Source organism: Thermobia domestica, chromosome 10, assembly GCF_964235325.1.
Source record: "Thermobia domestica chromosome 10, izTheDome1.hap1.1, whole genome shotgun sequence".
Taxonomy (NCBI): domain Eukaryota; kingdom Metazoa; phylum Arthropoda; class Insecta; order Zygentoma; family Lepismatidae; genus Thermobia; species Thermobia domestica.
Window position 1 is genome coordinate 213,997,686 of NC_137463.1, and position 23,094 is coordinate 214,020,779.

Here is a 23,094-nt window from a genome sequence, read left to right on the forward strand (position 1 = left end):
GGTTATAAAAAGTGCATTCGTATAGATTTTTAGCCTTGGTACCTCAAGGCGACTATAAGGCTGGAATCACTATGGGCTGGAAGAACCTAGCAATGTTAAAAATGACGACTCCCAGCCCCAAAGTTACTGATCTTAAACTCACATTACCGTTCACTTAATGTTTAAGAAATAGCCTATAAATGGGTTTTAAAAATAACCTTTTCTTAGAAGTATGAATAATTTCAGTTTACTATGGATAATTTTTTTTTCATTTATTTCGGATAAAAACAATTTGTAACATAATTTTAAATAAATATTTGAGGGGGCCAAACCAAGATTTGGGGAGGCCGGTGCCCCCCCGTGCCCCTCCCTAGCTACGTCCCTGGCTATTGTATAAATCAGTAGAAAATTTAAGTTAATACGACAAGCATTACAAACTGAAGTAATATTACGAACTTCTATTAGCGCACTCGTATTTGAAAACAAAGTAGCAGGAGCTCGGGAACAGGCACAACTACATGCTCACACTACTCGTCACGTACAGAATCAAAGGATTAGTACGTGTTATATATACATTTTAATGTTGGTATAAAGAATAACTACTTTCAGATTTGGATGAAAACTGTAGCTTGTATTATACAGTTTACTCCCATTTTGTTTATTGCTCATGTTGTAACCTCGTTTTTTTTTAGTGCAAATGATTTCCTTGTTTTATAACTTTTATCTATCTTACATTTTCTAGTGCAATATCAATTTGACCACATGGCTGCGACATTAAAAGATATAAATTTTCTTATTAGATGAAGAAGAAGATGAAGTGAAAACAGTACTTCCTCTGAGAAGTTGACCGTGAAAGAAGTTTACGTTTAGGATCTGGTTTAGGATGCAGTGAGTAAAAATGAAGTAAAGCTGTGTTTCGCTGTGTGTGTCTGAGGTCTGTGCTGAATTCGACCCTGCTAATGGTTCAATATATATTATTAAGCATATATTGATGCTTAAATATGTTGTAAAGTAGCAGTTCTTTAGAATGTGATCTTTAGATGGTTTGATCCATTGTGAAAGTAATATTTTGCGAATGAGTGCAAGGGTTTTCTAAACAAGAATGCATCAATTACTCCGTTCAAAAGTGAAATTTGATTTTTGTAATTAACTGTAGTAAGATATTCGTATCTTTTAAAATTATTTATAGCAAGTCATTTTGAAGTGTCTTCAGAAACATGTTAGCATTACAGCAATATGGGAGTAGTGACGACAGTGACTCAGACCAAGGACAAGCTGATAACGTACAATACAGTCACTTGAAACCAATTGAAAGTGAAAAATTTTCGTCCCAGACTTCTATTGTTATACGTGCAGCACCAGATGTTGTGCCTACGGTATGTTCTTCTTAGGACTTATTCATTAAATTACGTTTTGCAATATAGTGAGGGTAATGTTTGGTAGGTGGTTACTCAACTATCGTACGGTTAACGCAAGTTGGCGTCTGACATATCTGCAGGCCGTGCAGTTTTACTATACTGTTCCACACAGGAATTCATGAAAAACATACTTCTTTCTGTTTGGTTTCACTTTTTGTATTTTCAACATTCACTTTTGGTGTTCGCTGGTGCAGATTCACTTTAACAGGTCTTTTTTTTTTTTCTCAAGACACCAACCAACCTTCGCTATGTAGTCACTAAAAACCACTAATGCTATCTTAACAAACACGTCCGAGCGAACTGCATCGAACAAGGGGGATTAGAAGCCACGCAATACTCGTTGTTTTCTTACAAAAAGAAGGTGCCCATTAAAACTCTAAACAGAATTTCAGTGGTTCCGCTTCTTGACTCTCGCTTTTCGTTTACTCTGATTCACGTTCAATGAGTTTATACACTGTGCCTTATGGCTGCCTGAACGTCAATATTTGTGTACAATGTTACCCTTCTTTTCACTTTTTTAACGTTACAAATTCAAGTCGGACGTAGAAGCAGAAACTACTTCGGTTGCTTATAAGCTAGTAACTACTATAATATAATATTTGTTGTAATTTATCATAAACATTTCACGAACTATACATTCATCTGTAGTTACCTTATGGGAAATTATGTGCTTGGGGTTCCGGGTTCGATCCCAGCCCCCGCCAAGTGAACTTTGTGGTGGACAAACACCGTGTGCGTAGGTTTTCTCGTGGTTCTCCCGTTTCCTCCCACTTTCTTCATTCCACCATTTCATTCATTACTCATCTTCACCGTCTCCTTTAGCCTAACCGGCATAATCGTGGGACGTAAAACTCAAAGATTTCATTTCATTTTCATTTTCTTATGGGAAGTTACATGAATTTCAGCTTCGACTTTCATTTCTATATTTCCACGTAAATGCATATCTCACAAGTAAGTGCATACCATATTTCCATTAGTTATACACTAGTCTGTTAAAATATTAGAATTTTTTTCTGTAAATTTTATAAATCTATGGATCCGTATAGTAAAACTGCACTCTGCAAGCATTATTCGAGCAGATGATTCTACCAAATTTTGATACATTTGTGAAATTTTTAGGCTGGGTTTAACAACCTTTTTTTTTTTTTTTTTAACGAACCAAAAGAATGTTCGTAAAATCTTGATGAACTCACATTTCTGGGTTATTATGCTTCACTTCCGTATATTATTCGTATTATATTCAGACTTAAATTCCCCATTCATTACTCAGAGAGATTATAGTACAAAAGCAACCTTTTTATTTTATATACTATATAAGTTTGTGATTTTTTAATAGTTTGTTATGATTGTTATGTAGTTGCAATCAAAGACAAATTCTAAGTATTGTTTCGTTTTAATAATGTTTACTATTGATAAAACACCTCGAAATGCTGTACTTTTTTTTTGGGGGGGGGGTCATACAAACCCCATGAAAGGCATTTATTGAAATCAGAAGTATCTTTGGTGTGTATTTATGTATAAATGGGTCAGAGCCAAAGTAGACTCAAATAATTCGTATCTTTATTCACTTTTCTTACTGATATGCAAATTAAGTCGTTGTATTTCTTTAACTTGGACTAATAAAAGTCGTAGTGAACTAACTTGGACTAAATTAGTTCTTTTGTACTCTGCAGTATTTTGAAATTGTCCATATGTAATTCTGTATAATGGTTTCACTTGTGCAACTGTTTATCTGTTTGTTTTTCTGAAATGACTCTTACACAATTATATTAACAAGTAGGTAAAGATCAGTACAACCTATTTTTATCAGGAGTCCTTCGCGAATGAGCCTGCAGACGTATCGCATTTGTGGCCAATTATTCCCGGTTTAGAGTTCAAATGGAGGACAATTTCTCTCGGGTGTAAGCCGAGAAGCGGTTTGGATTCCGCTTTAAGCTTATGTGACCCCTTCCAGCGCAACCCCGTTGTTGTATAATAACACCAAGACGAAACAGACTTATTTCTGTCCATATGTGATATAAATACATAGAAGCAAATTATTTAAATCAAATAATCTGATTTAAACTTAAAAAAAAAAAAAAAAAACGGGTCTTATCGTTTTTCCAATAAAAGCCGTGGATTTTACCAACCCTGTAGGTTAGAAATTTCTTTTAGCAGAGCATACACTAAATGAGGAACTCCATTACTACTCGCAGATTGACTTCAGAAGGGCTCAGTATAAATACAGTTAGACCGTATGGCATAAAAATTACAGTGCATAAAACACGAACCTAGCTTGTGCTAGGTGCTCGCTAAAAAGCACGAATACTATCTTACTGAACCAGGACAAGAGCACAGCAGGAGAGCCCGACCTTTTTCAACTTGCGGCATACTATGGGTGTAACTTGAATTCTCGCGGCACACTCATAGATTTTATTATATTTAAATATAAAATAGCATGGTATCTTTTTCTGTGATTACTGATCTCCTCACAGAGAAGAAAGCTCGATCACTGGTTTTCTACCATGGTAAATCATTATGCTTATTTTTTCATTCTAATTTAAAAATAGAAAACAATTGCAATGAAATATTGGACTTAGGTTTTTAAAAATACGCTTTCTTCGAAAACCGCATCCAAACTTTCACTAACAAGAAAGATCACTAAATAACGAACGAACAAACAAATCTCTTATTTTTAAAATACAAATGTAGGTAATTCGTATGCATGTTTGTTTTGTCGAAAGGATTGAATATTTTAAAATTTGAAGTTACGAAATAGTGTGCAACAATAAAGAAGCAATAATGGTCATAACGTCATAACAATGATAACAAATACCTTTTTCAAAATTAAAAATGTACAGAAAAGTAACGCGGTATGAAACTTAAAATTGTAGATTCATATTAGAGGTTCATAGTAATGTGAAATACAAATATACATTTTTTCCCTATATCCTGCAATTTAATTACTATAAAATTAATAATTTTGTTTCGATTTACTCGCGGCAAACCAACGGCTCATTTGCGGCACACCGGTTGTGAAACGCTGTTATACACATAAATGAGGATAGTGGAAGAGCACACTTAAACATACAGTATTTGTACTTTCACTCAAAATTAATTTCCATGTGTTGTACATAAACAGTATTTACTTATATTCACACTCTAGTTTCTTCACGAAAAATGTTTCACATCGTATTTTACCTGTAACTTTTCTATTTGGTAGAACCGTCTGCTCGAGTGAACCTTATCTGTACGTGCTGTAAATGATACGAAGGCAATACTATCAATCAGTGCAGTATTCAGTCACGCTGTTTCTAGGTAATAAAAGTTACTTTTCTCTCAGGTTTTGGTGGTTGAATATTGAATCTTCTCCGCTAATTGCTCCCTGATCGGAAGAACATAAAGCTGTTTTAATATTTTTTATGTATTTATAGTTAAGTAAATATGCTTTACTCATAATCACTCTTTTCTCATTTCCCTACTTCAATTGTAATTGCATTTTGCAGATATTTGTTATTTTCCTCCTTTGTTTCTCCTTATGTATTCATTCATAATGTATTATTGCGCAAAAGTAGCAACTTTCTAATGTTACGTGTTGCAGACTATCATATTCGGAAATACTGAAAACAGTGAGGTATTGCATGAAACGCGAACAAATTTAAAAGTACAAACTAACTTGTGCTACATGGCCACTATAAAACACGAGTAGAGTTGAGTTGATTTTGAGTTTAACGTCCCGTTCAGCAGCGAGGCTATATGAGACGTGGACCTACTGATTAACGTGGAATCCGAACCACATAAGCTCCCGCCGGGAATCGAACCCGGGCCTCCCACGCCAAAGGCGCATACGCTAACCGCTTAGCCACGGAGGAGCTCACTATAAAACACGAATGCTATCTGAGTCAGGGCAGGAGCGGAGCATAAAGGTGCGTCCGAAGACGGGAGGCACGTCAGCGATGGTAGATATACGTATAAACTACGATTGTAAAATAAAAAATAAGAACAATGCCTTGCGTGTGGCCCTTTTGGAAGGTTCTTGAACACAGACCCCCGTATATAGATTAGTAGCTAGGTTGGTTCCTTTCTGTACTAAAATTTAATTCACATAGGAATGCCGAACGAGCGTTAGCGAGTGTAGGCGGGTTAGAACCCCGCAGGGCACGTTATCTTCTGTCTTTATTACTGCTAAATGGGAAGGGAGATCTTGTTCTAGAACCTTGCCCGCATACTGTCTCAACATTTCTATGATCACATATGCCATCTAGGTTATTTACTAAGACATAGGGTTTGAAACACTGACACAGTTTGCTCTATTGTCAGTTTACCTAATATATAGTGGTTTTCAAAGCTAAACCAACTTGTCTTATCAACAGTAAAACTGTCATATGGTTTTTAGCGGCCACGTGCGGTTTGTCAACCAGTTGGATGTTGCCGGTATTACAAAAGCTTAGCCGCTCTCCCCGTCGCCAGGGTAAACAACGAAGTCTCGAACTATTCTTTCTCAGTGTTGCAAACCAATAAGCAGATAAATAAAACAAGAATAATCATTTAAAATAGGAATAAAATACATACAGGTCATTCGACAAGTCATTTTCTCTCCTTTTAATTTAATAATAATAATAATAATAATATGAGCTACTGTGCATATTATTATTAGCATTTTTAACATACAACCGTCTGCATGTAATTTGTAATGTTTTGCAAATGATGGATATTCGGTACTACGTATTTTCAGTATTAGCTCCAATTTCATAGAATGCTGTACCAAATGTAGTAAAAGAAGTTAAAACATTTAATTCCTTCAAGAAAATGTTAAAAATGTATTTGCTCAGCCAACAAAATTTAAGTTCAGGTATTCATGATTTGTATTCTATCATTTCAATCACGTAAGTGACATCAGACTTGACTTGCTACACATTTTTTTATTAAATAATCATGCACTGTAGAAATATTTCATCACCCTCTGCCCCTGCATTGTCAATGACAAACCCCCATAGCAGAATATGCCGCGATCTGCGATGTGATCCCAGAAAATTTGCCGCGCCTGTGCAGAAAAATTGCCAAAGGAAAAAATAAATAGCCAACAGGAAAGTATAAAAGCATGTCTGATATGTGTACAGAAGGCTGTTTCATCCTTATGGTAGCAATTTGCAGTCGTCACCAGAGGCGCTAGTTTCACGTCAGCAACGTGACGCACGCAGTACAGAGTAGCCAGACACTTGTGTACAAGCCGTGCAGAGGAGAGACGTGTGTGAGCAGAATGCCGCCGAAAATCCACCCTTTTTGGGAGGGCTACATCGTAGCACTTTGTGATATAGGTTACAGCTATAGCCGAATAAGAACACAGTGCAAGAAGAAAGGTTTCACAGTGTCTGATAAGGGAATTAGTGCAGCCATCCATCGCAATGCAAACCCAGAGCAAACCATTGCCATGCGTCGTCAAAAGGGGCAAAAGAAGCAACCGGCTCCACAACGCAGTCAAGACGTCATTGCCAAGGTCCGCCGGTTTGTGACCCAGGAGAAACCACTCACCCAACGTGACATAGCAAGGCGTGTTGGACGGTCAACTGCAACTGTACACCGAATCATGTGCGACAATTTGGGATTACACAAGCGGCGGGTCCATGGTCTGAAGCCAACGCACATCGCAGAACGGCGGGTGGCATGCAAAAGGCTGTATGAAGGTTACCTGGCAGGTGACAAATGGCGTTATGTGATCACCTGAGATGAAGCATGAGTCTATTTCACAGGATCCCAGCAGATGCGTGCAATTTACTACCGCCGCAGTGATGGAATCGATCATGCAAAGTGGGTTCGCTCCTGCAAGGAGAGTTTTCCAAAGTGATTTATGGTAGTGACGGGTTTCTGTGCAAAAGGAAAGCTTCCGATACATCGGGTTTAATCAAATATCAAGGTGAATGCAGCGTATTATATCGAGCATGTACTGGAACCCATTTATCGCCAACATGCCCCGGCTTTGTATGACAATGACACTGACAGAGTGTTCATCCACCAGGACAAGGCCAGCAGCCATACTGCCAAACGAACGGTAGCCTATATGACACGTATGGAACAAGAGACAGGTGTAAAGGTTATCCCCTTTCGAGACATCCCCGTCAAGTCACTAGATGCATCCCCTATAGACTTCAGTGCTTTCGGCCTCCTCAAACGGAACATCAATAAGCGTCATCCGACTACACTTAGTGGCCTTTGGAAAGTGTGCAAGGAGGAGTGGGCGAAATTGGATCAGGCAGTGCTCAATAGAGGTCTCCTTCAGTAGAAACTACGATGTCGTGCAATCGTTCACCAACAGGGCTCTCACATCGAACATGATCGTTGGTGGAAACGGGGTTTTACGCCCTAGGGCACGGGTAAGTACGTCACTACCATAAGGCTGAAACAGCCTTCTGTAGATGTCTTAAATGCACGGACGACTCGCATAAATATAGTTTGAACTGTTTTTTACGTCGTTTAAAGCGTATTTTAACAATCACAAGTGTGTCTCCTGCAGAAAAGTTTTGCAGAATTCCTGCAGAGATTTTTTGAAGAATTCCTGCAGAAATTTTTTTGAAGAATCCCTGCTGAAAATTTTTGACTTACTAAAGCTCATCGCAGAAAGAAAAAGAAAGTTCTGCTATCGGGTGACAATCATAACCTTATTTTGTCACCATGTTATTGATAGGTTTGTGTTCGTTTTCATGTTTGTATTTGTATCTCTTTTTTTTTTCTTTCTTCACTTGTAGTATTCGTGTGTGTTTTGTTAAAAGTGCTATTTTTTCTTTTTTTTTTTTTTTTTTTTGTCATCATAATGTATACCTGTATTTTTGTTGTATATTACCGTATATTTTGTACTCAATTGTGTTTTATTGTATAACTGAATGTATTTCCTTGACAAAGGTTAGGTGGTAGAGCAGCAATATGCTGAACCTCGCTCCCTTAATATTGTCCTCCCATCTGTGCCTAGGTCTTCCTAATAGTCGTTTTCCGATTTGATTTTCAGTCAAAACTTTGAAAGTGTTCCTACTTTCTTCCATTCTGACTATAACCTAGTGACCTGAGCCTCGTAGGGTTGATGAGCCTAACAATGTTTGGTAAACCGTATAAATTATGTAGTTCCTAGTTATGAAGTTTCCGCTGTTCCCCATTCCCATTCCTCTTGGGTCCGAATATTCGTCTCAGGATCTTGTTCTCGAATACTTTCAATCTACGTTCTTCCCTCAGTGTAAACGATCATGTTTCTCAACCATATAGTACAACAAGCATGATTGTTGTTTTATATATTGTAAGCTTAAAATTCCTCGACAGAATTTGCTAGACAAGAGATTTTGAACTGAATAATAACACGAATTCCCTGCTTTTAGTCGCCATTTAATTTCTTCGTGAATATGGTTTTCGTCTGTTAATATTGATCCTAGATATTTAAAAGTATTCACGTTATCAAAAGTATTATTTAATATTTTAACGCATCCACAATTTGCCGTATTGCGGTCCCGACGCACTTCCATGTATTTAGTTTTCTCTGCATTTACTTCTAAATCCATGTCCCTGCAAGCGCTTAATAAGACCTCTGCATTTCTCTCTATTGTTCTCCTATCATCCCCTATTAAATTTACATCATCAGCATACGCCATAACCTGGTGAGTACCACTCAACTCTAGGCCGTGGTTTCTATCTTTGATTTTCCTTATAGCGTACTCCACGACAAAGTTGAATAACAATGGCGACAACGTATCTCCTTGTTTCAGGCCACTCTCGACGTGAAAGCTCGTGGACGAAAATTTTCCTACCCGGACTTTACTTTGGAATTCATTTAAGCATATCTTAATTAATTTAGTACTTCTTCAATCATTCACTTTCATTAATCATCCTTCTACATTAGCCTAAAGGGCATAACTGTGGGACGTTAAACCAAAGTTTCATTTCATTTCAGTTGGTTTTGTGAATTCCAGCGTGGCCGCACATTGCTCGGTCTGTTGTATGTTGTTGCCATTAATGTATATGCTGTGCATGAAGTAATTGAGAGAGACCGTCATGTGACATACTGTAAGATTCAGACATCCTTCAGTATTGATATAAAAGCAACACATTCAATTTTGCATGGCCACTTGAACGTACGTAAACTTTAAAGTCATTGGATACCATACAACTTGATCGAAGTTCGAAAAGAGGCTCGCGTCAACTGGTGTAAAGAAATGTTTAAAAAATTGAACTCAAGTAAATCAAATTTGGTGTACTACATCGTTACAAAGGATAATACTTAGGTATTCATACAAAGCCGAAACTAAAAAGCAGTTCACTGTTTGGGTGTTTCAAAATGAGCCGAAACCAACGAAAGTTGTTCGTTCGAGTAGTGCTGCCAAGCAAAGAGGGATTGCTTGTTTCGTTGGTTATATCGAACATGTGACAACCATAGCTTCTAGACGATCGATGGACTGTGTATACTGAGTTGTATACTACAATTTGTTTGCTTGAAGTCATCAATGAATTGCCTAAAACATTCATCGTCGCATCATTCTTCACTGCGACAATGCCAGTTTCTACTTAGCATACTAAACTTAACTTTTTTGTCCGGTGAAATACCGAATTAATGAGTCATTTTTCGTACTTACCTGATTTATCATCTAATGACTTCCCTTTTGGTGTCACATGACAAATAAGAGCGTAGTGAGCGGTTTTTGTCGCCTGAAGCAGTTCTTGACCCCAATGGCAGGACTTTGTCTTTCTGCGATGAGCTTTTAAGTCAAAAATGTTCTGCAGGAATTCCAAAATAAAAATCAAGACGATACTATCATGTTTTTATTATAGCGTTACATGAAGCATGGTAGTTTTCAGCGGTATCGCTAGTTCGAGTTACAACCTGTGAAGTCACATTTTTTGAAAGAGTTTTGCTAAAAGGAGCAGATTTAAAATAATTATGATATGATATACCGTATATTTTAATGAGAACAGCTTTAAGGATTTTTTTTTTAAATGTTAAATATCCTGATGGGGGTCTATTTAGGATAATGTATGTAAGCTGATCTGTTGTTCCAATATCATCACTAAGTCCATCCTTTGCTGCTGGCCTTTTCTCCTCACATTAGTAGCCACTGAACCCAAACTTTCAGGTATGGCCTCAAGCAATGGTATATTCAAACAAAGCATCATTAGCTTTACTGCAACAGAGTATTTGTGTCGAAAACCTGTTACTGCAATTTTAAAGAAGTCTTCAATTCAAAAAGCTTTCCTTAATGTCTTGAGCTTGTTACCAAGTCCTGCATAGATTTAATGAAAAGCTTGTATTCAAAAAATAATCTGTTCTACTCTATATCTGTCAAAAACTGAAATGGAAATGTACTAAAAAACTCAGAAGTTTGAAGAAGTTATGCGAGTCGTTCGTGCATTTTAGACATCTACACATAGCAGGCATGTTTTTATACTTTTCTGTTGGCTATTATTTTTTCCTCTGGCAATTTTTCTGCACATGCGCAGCAAATTTGCTAGCGAATCGCGGCATGTTCTGCTATGGGATTCTTGACACATTCCGAACAACGATTTCTGAGATAACATCAGCAGAGCGGATAAAATCCTGTCAAAATTGGTTTGAGCGCACTCGAAAGTGTATCGATCTTAAAGGTGAATACTTTGAAAAACAATAATGTCAGGCTTGGCTAGTTTAAACCAGCTGGTATTTTCAAGAAAACAACTGGTAAAAATAAATAAATAAATAAATAAAATTGCTTTAAATCGCGTGAACTGCATGGTGACGTTTCCATATATCAAACCATTTGCATTAGTTTTATCTCCTTTTTACCTTTTAATCAATGCGTCCTATGTTCAGTTCTCGGTCGAACCACAACCCTTCTCTCAAGTATAAACCAACTAGCAGTTCGGATGTCACTCTAAGCGAAAGTCTTCTCCTTGATAACCTCAGTATTACATAAGGATATTAAGCCTAAACATACGAAGATAACCTCAGTATTACATAAGGATATTAAGCCTAAACATACGAAACTAAACCAAATTGTATGCCTGAATGCTTGTTGTTTTATAAAGAAGCCAAGGTTGCTTAAATATATTGATAGAAATTAGCAAAATTTATCGACTGTCTACGTAGCTTCCAACAGTAGCTTGGATTGGACTTTCAGTTTTAATTTTATTGAATGATATCTACATACTAAATTTGTAATTTAATACCTCAGTTTTAGCGTACCGGTTATGATACGTTGATTTTAAAATTTTACATGCAAAGCAATAACGGGATTTTCCCGTTCTTGTTTTGCACAAAAAGTAATAACAGGATTTTCTCGGTGGCTAAGGCAGGAGTTTCCCAATTTAAGAAATTTACTGACCGGACCACCCAACATTATAATGAAACGGGACAGTCCTGATTTCCGAATAAGCGAATATACTATTTGATGCCCGAGTGAAATGGGTGGAACTTCCATTCTGCTGTTCCAAGTCCAAAAGGAGGACAGTTTCTCTCGGATGTAAGTGGAGAAGCGGTTTGGATTCTCCTTTAAGCGTATGTGACCCCTTCCAGCATAAACCCGTTGTTGCGTAATAACACCAAAACGAAATAAACTTATTTCTGTCCATATGTAATATAAATACATAGAGCAAATTGTTTAAACAAACAAAAAAAGGGTTTTAAAAAACATGTTTTTTGCCAACCCTGACTAAAGGAAATCATTTCCAGTTTCACATATATTTTTTCATGTTGATTACAGAAACTTTTCCAGCAGCTGTCTTAGAATCTTCTTAGGGAAGCGTTCGTCCATCCTTTCAACATGCCCATACAGCGTAGCTGGATTTTTCTGTTCATTCTTGAGTACTGTTTTGGTTGTATTTATTTCTGATGATTTAATTTCTTATTCGATTTTGCATGGATTTACATAATTGATTGTTTTCGAGGATTCTTACCTCCGTTGGTTGGATTTTGCTCGACTCTCTTTTCATCATTTGGTGTACGGGGATCTCTGGTTCGATTCCCGGTAGAAGAGCCGTGAAATTTGATTCAATTCCATCTTAAACTGTAGGTGTGCGTCTCATGTTGTCTCGGTGCTGAAAAGGGAAGGTAAACTCAAAACAACCAAGGAGTCTTTTCATCAGTGTTTGTTATCCGCATCTTAAATATAATGGGTACGAAATACGTGTGGTATAGTAATATTTTAGCATTCCTATGTGTATTCTTATCCCACACCGGCTCTTGCAGAGAATTTTTTTCTTAAAATTTCTATATTTCTTTCTTGTGACGGGACTTACCAACCAATGTGTTGTTTATTTTTACAGGGATCGGTGGAAACGTTGAGGCACGTTGATGCAGACACCAAAGAACTAACATTCAACCCTAAATATGATGAATTATTTGCACCGCAAGTTGGACCAGAAAATCCTTTTCAGACTCAACAACAGAAAGCACATAAGAATATACTTTCAGGATATGTTGAACCAGCTCATATCAGCGATTTTCAGTTTGAAACGCAGAGAAGGACGTTTACCAGTTATGGTAAGGTGGACAAATTTAAATTTAATTTATATCGTAGACATGGCATAAAATGTTCGCAATTTTTGTTTTATTTTATTGGTGTATACTTAGCCTTGTAATAAGAGCATTTCTTAGAATAACGTCACAAAATTTTTCATACCTTCATTTCTTTAAAGCAGATTATACATAAAATGATTAAATAAAGGATTTACCTTTTCATGTATGGTAATGTATTATGTATTTCTTTCATCTATCTATATATGAGCGTAATCAGAGGAACGAATTTTTTAGGTAAATTGTAAGCTTTTCCTCCTTTTTTGATGTTCTTTGTAGGATTTTCGAGAAAGAGTGTTGGGTTTTATAGGGCTGCTCTGCAGAATGATGACATTTTGGTAATTCAATGATATACAAGAGGCAGTCATAAAGTTTTAGTTATCACCTCGAAAAAAATTACTTAACTAATTTTTTGCTTCTCTGTAGATACACTCATGTCCAAAATTATTGTCGAATGTCTATAAATATGTTGTTGTAGGAATATAAATTGATAACGAATTCGCCCGGTATTTCTTACAATATTAGTATGTGTATAATCGGCAAAGACATGTATGTGACAAATTTCTTGTAAAAAGAGCAGTAAACAAAAACAATAAAACGAAAATAAAACTTTATTGTCCATTTAGCAACATTTTGTTTTACTCATTCTAATTTTCGTATTTATAATTCTTTTCCTATGATATTTACCACAAATATACATTTCCCGATTGTAAACATAGTATCGGTATTAAAAGTACCCTGCAAAATCATAATCAAATTATACTCTTACAAGAAGACAGTTATAGATATGCGACAATAATTTTGGACATTAGTGTACATGTCTGTAGTCTTGATACACAGTGAAATCTTCGCGCCACAGTACCATCGCATGCCGCAAGACAAGCCAAACAAAATGGCGCAACCTATTGATAAAGAAAAGTATCGTGCGTCAGTTCGTTTTCTTCATTTGAAGTGAAAGAACGCTGCAACAATCCATGGAAAGAACGCTGAGTTGGTGGAAATGTATGGCAACAATCCACCATCATACGACCTAGTAGTGAGGTGGCGCAGACGCTTTCAGTGTTGTCAGAGAAGTCTGAATGACGAAGAACGAAGTGACAGACATCTCTCTGTTTAAAACCGAGAATCGCAAGAGAAGTGACAGCCCTGGTTTTCGCGGACAGACCTATCACAATCGTGGCGATAGTGGAAAAAGCAAAAATCAGTCACGAATCAGTTTTCACGATCTTGCAGAACATTTTGCACATTACAAAGGTCGCCGCCTACTGGGTTCCGCGACTGCTCACACCTATTGAAAAAGTCCGCCGAACCGAAGCAGCAGTGGAAATGTTGCATTTGTGTTAGGCCAATCCAGACGACTTCTTAAAACGCCTAAGCCCATGGACGAGTGCTGGGTGTACCACTGTAACCTCGAGACAAAGGAGCAAAGCAAACAGTGGAAACATGTGGATTCACCTTCGCCGTAAAAGGCGAAGACCCAGTCATCTTCGGGGAAAGTGATGTTGAGTGCTGTCTGGACTGACTTGGTGTGGTGCTAACCGTAAGCCGCAGACCATCGCAGGAGCATACTACCGAAATCTCCTGACGATGTTGCAGGAGGCTGTCCAAGAGGGTCTTTTTTTTTTCATAACAACGACCCAGCTCATTCTGCATAGGACATAGTCACACATGCGCTTCTTTGGATTATCGTATTTTTGCCTCTTCCCTCATATTCTCCACACTTGGCACCCAGTGACTTTTTTTCCTCTTCCTGCAGATGAAGAGACCAAAGTGCAGGCATTTCCAGGATGGCAGCAAGGTGATTCTCGAGGTGGAATGTTTTACGAACAACCAAAGTTAAGACTTCTAGAAGTAAGGTCTTCGTCAAGTCATCCATCGTTGGGAGAAATATGTTTTTTTTTTCGATGTGATGATTTAAACTTTATGACTACCCCTCGTATTGTTTTGTTTGGCAGTTTAAATAGTTTATTCCGTGCAAAATGAAATGAGGTGCTACCAGAATCCATTATAAAAGAACTTCATTGGAAAATGATTTTAGCTTTAAAAAGAATTTACAAATCTTAGAATTAGTCTTACAAGAATTAGATGTCTTGGATTAAAGTCAATATGTAATTGTTCTGGGAGGTTGCAGCAGTTTGCTCAGCTATAAGAAGTGAAGCATGAACAGAAATATATCCAGCTTGAGTTCGGTGGTGTGTAGTAACAGTTGAACAGATTTTTAGTGTTACAAAATAGCAAGTAATTGTTTATAATAATATTTCGTATGGTAAGTTGAAAGTAAAATATGAAGATGCTAATGAACTTCAGTTTGTAAGGAAAGTGTTACTGTCATTTTTAAAGTTCATTTTATGCCTACATGTTCGTTTTAACAGGATATGGGTGATACATTCTGTTATTTGCAGGCTATGCACTGGATCCTACCGTGGACGGCCGAGCGGAAGAAGGGAAGAATTTCGTAGGCCATACACTCGCAGCGAGCGAATCAGATGGGAAAACCGTTTTTGAGAGCACTAGTAAGAGACCTTTGGACAAAAGGAAAAGGGAGAAAAATGACAATCCTTCCGACATCGAAGGTTTTCTGGGCCCGTGGGGTGGTTACGTGGATGAGAAGAGAGTCATGAAACCTTCCGAGGTAGGCAGTGGATTATAACGTTGTTGCGTATTTTGGGTTTGTTTTTAAATATTACACACTATGCGAGGAAAGGTTAAAGGTGGTGAAATAAATTTATAAAATTCATCAGTTGTTATTGTATCATGTACAGTCATGTAAAGGTAAAATGGATGGGAAATGCTTCTTTAAATGCAATTTGTTGTATAGAAAACGAGATGATTAAAATATGAATATGTAGCTTTCAGTAGACCTTTAGATAAATTATATAATAAAATTAAACGAAAGTTATATGCCTTGGCCTCAGTGGCGTAACTACTTTTTATGCCTCCCCCCGCAAGAGAATACCCAGGGCCCCCGCCTTAACAACATTTTTTGTGGAATGATAGATAACCTAATAAATAACCATACTTCCCTGTATCTGTGAATAATGAGTTCACAAGCATGCAACTACTAGGCCTAAATATTCATAAATGGAAATCACTTTGTTATACATATAGTTTATTCAACAAACTTCAGAATTGAAGATGGACTTACTTCTTTGCTGTCAGTGACGTCAGTCTTCATGAAGAGTAGCAGAAATTAATTGAATGGTTTGCCTCTTGTTAACCTGTCAGCAAAATTCTTTACTGACTCCCGTATATCCGTTTTTTCAGCTTCATCCGCATTTATTGAGAGCAGTGTTAGATTACTTAATTTGTTTTCGCCCATTGTGCTTCTCACATAGTTTTTCACTAATTTCAGTTTTGAGAACGACCTCTCCACAGAACTGACAGCGGGGTGGAAGAACATTGCCGACTAATACAAAACTAAAAAGCATGTCAATTCGACCTATTAGGAGGCTGGGGTGAAGGGCCTCCTTGGTAAAGTTGCGAGGTTTCGCACCATAGTAGGCACCCCTCCTTGATCTATGCCGTAGTGTTATAATCCAGTTCTCTTAGTTGATCTTGCATGATAGTCTGTTGTGCGAAGGATTCAAGCCCCGGTTCTGGTTCGGAACCCACGTTCATAGTAAGTTTCATCCTTCATAACTTCGGTGCTACATAACGCAAAACACAAAAATTTACACGACTACTTCATAAACAGCAACTGATCGAGGGACATTAAGATTCAGTTTCCGTTTACGATATTCGCGCATTATTAACCCCAGAAAAGATGTTTCATAATTTTTCTCTGCTCATAACAAAATACGGAGAGTAAGTAGTTTTCAGTTCTGGTTGCCGCTTCATCAGTCAGTTAGAAAATCTGAAAAGAAGCAATGTTGCAAAAAAAAAAAAAAAAAAAAAAAAAAAAAAAAAAAAAAAAAACCTTACCATAGTGTCCTCGAGGGTAATGCTTTCATTATTCAACATCTCAGTACTGTAAACAGTGTATTTAAATTAAACCTGTAAGGCACAAATCACCGTGCATTGTGGTCTATATCTGTAATTTTCGTTAGGTTTGTGACTCGACTTCTTTCTCAAGTATTTTTCACTGGTGAGTTTTCTCGTGGTTATATGATTCACATAGACACTTTTAGCGTGGTAGACCCAGATTAAATTCCCGGTGGGAGATCACGTGATGCTTATTTAAATCAATCTGTAGGTACACGTCTCATGTAGCCTCAGTATTGAAACTGTTAATTCTAATAAACCAGCCATCATTGATAAGTCACTTCACCACAAATTAAAAAGTTGCCATGTTCTATGGTCCTCAGCTTTTATTTTCCACCATACTTTCCATCACTTTTTTCATAATAGAAATTCTTCTTAAACAATGTCCCAGCCATGAGCTGAAGCTTTTGTAGTGTCGTGATGCAGATAACTTTTCGAGTTATCAACCAGGTAATGTGTTCGTTGTGTAACGTTTCGAGAATAGACATTGTTCTTATTTTCAGAGCTAGTATGAAAAGACTAGACAGAGGAACTGTATATGTGCTATCTGGGGTCGACATGGAGGGCTGTGATTGGTTGCTGGATTGTCTAGTCGATCGTTGGATGACTGATACTTTCTGATTAGGAAAGCCTTAGCTAAAACTAAGTCGATAGCTAATGTCTCCATCACAAACATTATCTGAAACCACTACACTTCCCAGATGTTCAGGGTATTGGAATAGAAAAAAAAAAAAAAAAAAAAAAAAAAAAAACTGATAACTATATTCAGAGAAGACAGCTATTTCAACAGAGGTATTAGTTATCAACTAAGTCCACAGTTTTTCCTAATCAGAGAGCATCATTTTCAGACCAACCATAGCCCTCCATGTCCTCACAGATTATATATACAGTATATATATATCAATTTCTTTTACTCTACTTAGTTACCTAAACAGACCGAAATACAGAAAATTAGGTTCCGATGCGAATTAACAAAGTTTTTCTAATAAATATAACCATATAATTAAATTGCTAACTTTCTAAAAGATATTCACAGGTAAAAACATGTAATGAACACTTATAATTTACTTTATTTGTCATCATACATTTGAAACGAGAGAAGAAGGATATTGCGGATAAGATTTTTCCCGAAATATCTAGTTGTTACCTGATAAAGTGGCATTTTAAATTATTTTAATGTCTAACAATGATTTTTTTCAATGAATCACTTTTTGTTAAGTACGATCTGGTCTTTGGTTTAATTGTCAGATATAAACATAACCCATTACTTATTTTGGGCTGGGCATTTATTTTTTCTTTGCTTTGAGGACAAGATATCCTAGTTTTGAGAGCTTGAAAGAATATATTTAATATTCCCATAATGTTTTTTTCCGCAACTATCATGTAGGTACATCCAGCTCTTATTTTGTTTACTTATATCCATGCTGGGATTCGTCTGTTCCATTCAAATTTGAGCATAAAAAATTTAATAAAAACAGATGGGTAAATTAGTTAGCTCATATATCAGAACATTTATACTAGTGTTCCGAAAACGAACATAATGAGTGTAATCTAAATGAGAATAATTTGAGAACTGATATTGACGGTGACAGTTATTGGATCACACTTATACTTTGTCATTTAGGATTTAGATTTCTGGGCTCTCGGCATCTATGGCCATTTAGCCCGTCACGTTTGAGAGATGACGTCCCTCTGCGAGCACACTATCCGGGGAAAGGGAAGGAAGGAAGCGGCCTGGGACCTATAAGTTAGGTATCACCCCGGCATTTGCCTGGTGTGAATGAGGAAGACGCAGGAAAACCTCATTCAAGGTGGCTGGCCTGAAAAAGCTGTTACACTTTTTTCGACCGAGTGCCCCACCGGGAATCGAACCCGGGACTATACTTTGTCGTGACAAGTGACATGGTTCAGTAATTCAGTTCTCTTGAAAGCTGTATAGTGTAATGGAAAACATGATATATTTTGAGAATTAATCCTGCATGATAGTCTGTGCATTCACCAAATGCTCTGGTCTTGGTTCGGAGCCCACGGTAGTAGGTCTTGTTCTTCATAATGTCATTATGAAATCCATACGGATACATCATCTCGAAACGAAGGATAGAAAGCTTATGATCTGATATGCTCCTGGTTAACTCAATATTTCGTCGTCTCTGCCTGTAATATTTATTTCTACTTTATCCCCTCACTTATTTCTCTTACTACGAAAAGTTTCGAAGCAACTCGTAGGTCAGGGTATTTGAAAATTCAATCATGGAAACGTTTCAGGACATAAATACTACTTTTTCATATTCGTCTTATCCAACTTACCAATACACTTTTAATATTTTATAAATGCATATACAGAGCCAGCGAAAATTTGATAATTCACCATATGACATTCGACCAACGAGGTAAGTCAGAAGTATATATGTGTAATCTATATCGACTGAAGTGACTTATTTTCACTAAAGAAATCCAAATTTCAATATCTGACTTTATTTTATTTATTTATTTATTTTATTTATTTATTTATTTTTTCATGTTTAGGAAGAAGCTATGGAGCTTGAAGAAATTTTAGCTAAACGTCAGAAACGTGGAAAGCAAGTTGACGAGAAACCACTGGAAGAGAAAACTGTTTTGCACAGTAAGTATTGTTCTCTGGTTAGTCATAAGAATGTGAACAGTTAATGTCTGCTCAATCGAACCGTACTTACAGATGGAGGAGCTTGTTGTGAATAACATTGGCTATTGACTTTAAACATTTTTCAGAGTAACTTTAGGAAGGTCACGAGTTCATTTTCATATCGTACAGAACAAAGTATTAAACAAAAGAAAAGTCAAAGAAGTTTAAGTTCCTGAAAGAGGCACTTACATACGTAAGTAGATTTTATATAATGGAATTTTAGTAGCCTGCTTCGCAGTTGCAGTAAAACTTTCTGACAATTCTAAAAATTAGCACTTCTGCTTTAAAGAAGATATTTATTGAATAGTCGTTTGACAAGATGGGAATACACTCGTGTGAAGTAGAGAGAATTGGCAAGACTAAAATTTTGATACTGTCGCACCGTAACCTTATCTCGATATTTAGCTGTCATTTCGAACCCCATCGCACTCTTTTCTTGGGACTATGGGCCCCATTCCTTAACGGTTAGCGTCAACGCAACACACGAACTGCGTTTTAGTTTGCGATAATAGCAGTTACTAATTGATTTCTGGAATTTTGCATTGCTTTATGCTTCGCAATATTTGCGAAGGCTAGTACAGAATAAGGATATGCGTGCATGTATGTATGTATATACATATATATATATGTGTGTGTGTGTAGCCGCATAGATCACGTCTAAATAAATGTGTTCTAAAAGTATTCACAATTAACCTTCTTGGTATTGTCTTTGGTTATGTGTTTCCGATCACCTATGTAGAACTTCATTCTTTTTTTCTCATCTACAAACCTCCACGATGGTTTATTCAGTGACCTCATCGTTTATTTAATAATCCTGATTCTAAATTTAGTTTTTAAATCTAAAGATCCAATACATTTCAGTCAAAAATTTTCTTGTTCACCTTATATCTGAAGGACTACATACAGTGTAGCCAAACCTATACTGTCACTTAACTCAGTATGATGTTCTTATTCCGTAGAAAATATAAAAACTCTATTTAGGGATTCTTCAAAAATTTGGTGGCCCCTGATCCAAAAACTAAGTATTGGTCAAGATCGCAATCTTTTGATCCTTTTTTAGTTTTCCTAAAATTCTTGTTCTTATCTACAAACCCTGCACGATTGTTTATTCAGTATCCTCATCTTTTATTTAATAATCCAGATTCTAGATTTAGATTTTTTTGTTGTTATTATTTATTTGTTTGACTATTTTAATGTAAAAGGCATGATTTCTTCTTCTTATATGATTTCTACCCTCTCTGGAGCTTTCCTAATTCCTCTCTTGCTGCTATTTTTTTTCTTTTTTAAAAGAAATATTCATCCACATGGAGAACATTCTTAGAAAATCAGAACTCAGAATCTTCCGAAAACTCAATAAAGGGCCTAGCGGAATAAGCATGTGAAAACTGCTCCCAAGCATATCTGCACCAAATTTACAGCATCGATTAACATTTATAAGAAACTCAGTTTCCAAAAGTTTCAGTCCCCCAAGCGCTTTTGGAGGGGTGCTAAAGAGGGGGCAAGGAAAATTGATTTTTTTTTTTTCTCCTGAACGGCTGAACCCATTTGCATGAAAAAAAGATGTTAGATGTTCTCAACAAGAGAAAGGTCGGAAAATATTTTTTGGGGTTGAAAATTGGTCAAAAAAAATTTTGAAATTAAAAAAAAAAAGTGAAAAAAGTGGAAGTCTAACTGGGACACCCACAATTTTTTGCCAGTTTTGTCTTGAGAGGGTCCCTAACAACATTTTTTTTTTTCATTTTGTTTGCAAGTGTACCTCATAGTGAAAAAAAGGCAAATGTACATAGGTCAGCATCTATGTGGTATACATATGATACACACTGTACACCACTAGGATAACCAATACCTTTGAATGGGGGGGGGGGGATGAAGTTGTTATAGCTTGTGATAACAAGTATTTTTTGTCTTAATGGTACTTGGTCTCTGAGGGTGAAGGGGGTTCTCGACCCTGGTCGCACCTCCCTTGGCTACGTCACTGCTGTACATCAACTGAAATTATACATACCCGCATTTTTGTGTTAATTTTGCACCTTATCCATTCTCTCTACCACCCCGGGCGAAGTTCTGGCTCTCTTGCTATCGTTATCTCCACATAGATCACTTGGACCTGATAAAATTAGTCCTCTCTTTCTTAACAAAACTGCTTCAGTTATTGCGGTTCCTCTATCTATCTTATTCAATAGATGCTTCAAGGAAGGGTATTATCCCACCAGTTGGAAACTAGCTCACGTGACCCCAATATATAAATCAGGACTTAAAGATCATGTATCCTCCTATAGGCCAATATCTCTTCTTTCTGTAATATCAATTATCTGCGAAAAAATAATTAAAGACAGGCTACTTAAATTCACCTCACCTTACATCCATAGTTCTCAGCACGGCTTTCTACCGAAAAGCTCAAGTCTCTCAAACTTAAGTACTCTTCTTTCCTGTGCAGTCAAATGTATGAATAACAATACTCAATTAGGTGTTATCTACTTTGATCTCTCGAAGGCCTTTGATTCTGTCAGTCACATCCATCTTCTTCATAAACTCTCCAATAGATTTAATGTACATGGCAAATTTCTCTCTCTAATCACAAGCTACTTGAAGGACCGTAAACAGAGAGTTGTTCTTTCAGGGGCGACTTCTAACCCCCAACCCGTGATCTCAGGGGTGCCTCAGGGGAGTGTACTTGGGCCTCTACTGTTTGTCCTGTATATGGATGATCTCTACACGCACTTATCAGCTCAACCTAGTGGCCTTCTGCTTTTTGCTGACGATTGTAAGTTATACAGAGAAATATCGTGTCTCCATGACACAATTGCTCTACAGGAAGACATAAATTACCTTACAGGCTGGTGTGAAATGTGGCACTTGAAACTCAACAGTAACAAATGTGACAGTATTACTATTACTTTGAAAAAGTCTCCTGTTCCCTCCACATACCATATCAACGATTCCCCTATCACACATTCTGCTAGTCATAACGATCTTGGTGTCATCTTTGATTCAAAACTCACCTTCTCTGACCACATCTCCTCAATACTAAAGAATTCAATGCGCATGTTGGGACTTCTTTATCGATTCACCGAACTACGCACTGTTTCTTCATTAGCAACTTTTTATAAGACTTTAATAGCGCCCAAGATCGAATACTGCTCTCCCATATGGGCCATGGCAGCACCTACACATCTCTCCAGACTTGATTCTGTTCTCAATTTCTTCATTGCTATAGTCCGATTTCGTGTTCCTGCACTTCGAATATTATCTAAGAAGGAGCTCTTGCGACATCTTAATATTCAGACTGCTGAAGTACGCAGAATTATCTCTGACCTGAAATATCTACATAAAATAGTTAATGGAACCTTAAGATCGGAAATATTACTTCAGGAACTATCCTTACGTGTCCCTTCCCGCATCACTCGGAATACCCACCTATTCCATCTTGCCCGTCCTAGGTTGGCTGTTATACAGAGGTCTCTTTTTTATAGACTACCAAACAGTTATAATCAAGTAACAACTGATGTGGACATTTTTTCGAGCTACCCAGTGTTTGAAAGAGCAATTAAACG

At 37.0% G+C, this 23,094-nt stretch overlaps 1 protein-coding gene across 1 annotated transcript in view; it reads left to right on the forward strand.

The window, feature by feature from the left end:
* The first annotated feature begins 814 nt into the window (after positions 1 to 814).
* LOC145662981 (pre-mRNA-processing factor 17) overlaps positions 815 to 23,094 on the forward strand; it is a 58,492-nt gene continuing 36,212 nt past the window's right edge. The window contains exons 1-4 of the mRNA XM_081729076.1: positions 815 to 1,355; positions 12,648 to 12,864; positions 15,300 to 15,529; positions 19,405 to 19,501. Of these exons, the coding sequence (XP_081585202.1) occupies positions 1,197 to 1,355; positions 12,648 to 12,864; positions 15,300 to 15,529; positions 19,405 to 19,501 (703 nt within the window). The 5' untranslated portion in view covers positions 815 to 1,196. The remainder of the gene's footprint in view (positions 1,356 to 12,647; positions 12,865 to 15,299; positions 15,530 to 19,404; positions 19,502 to 23,094) is intronic.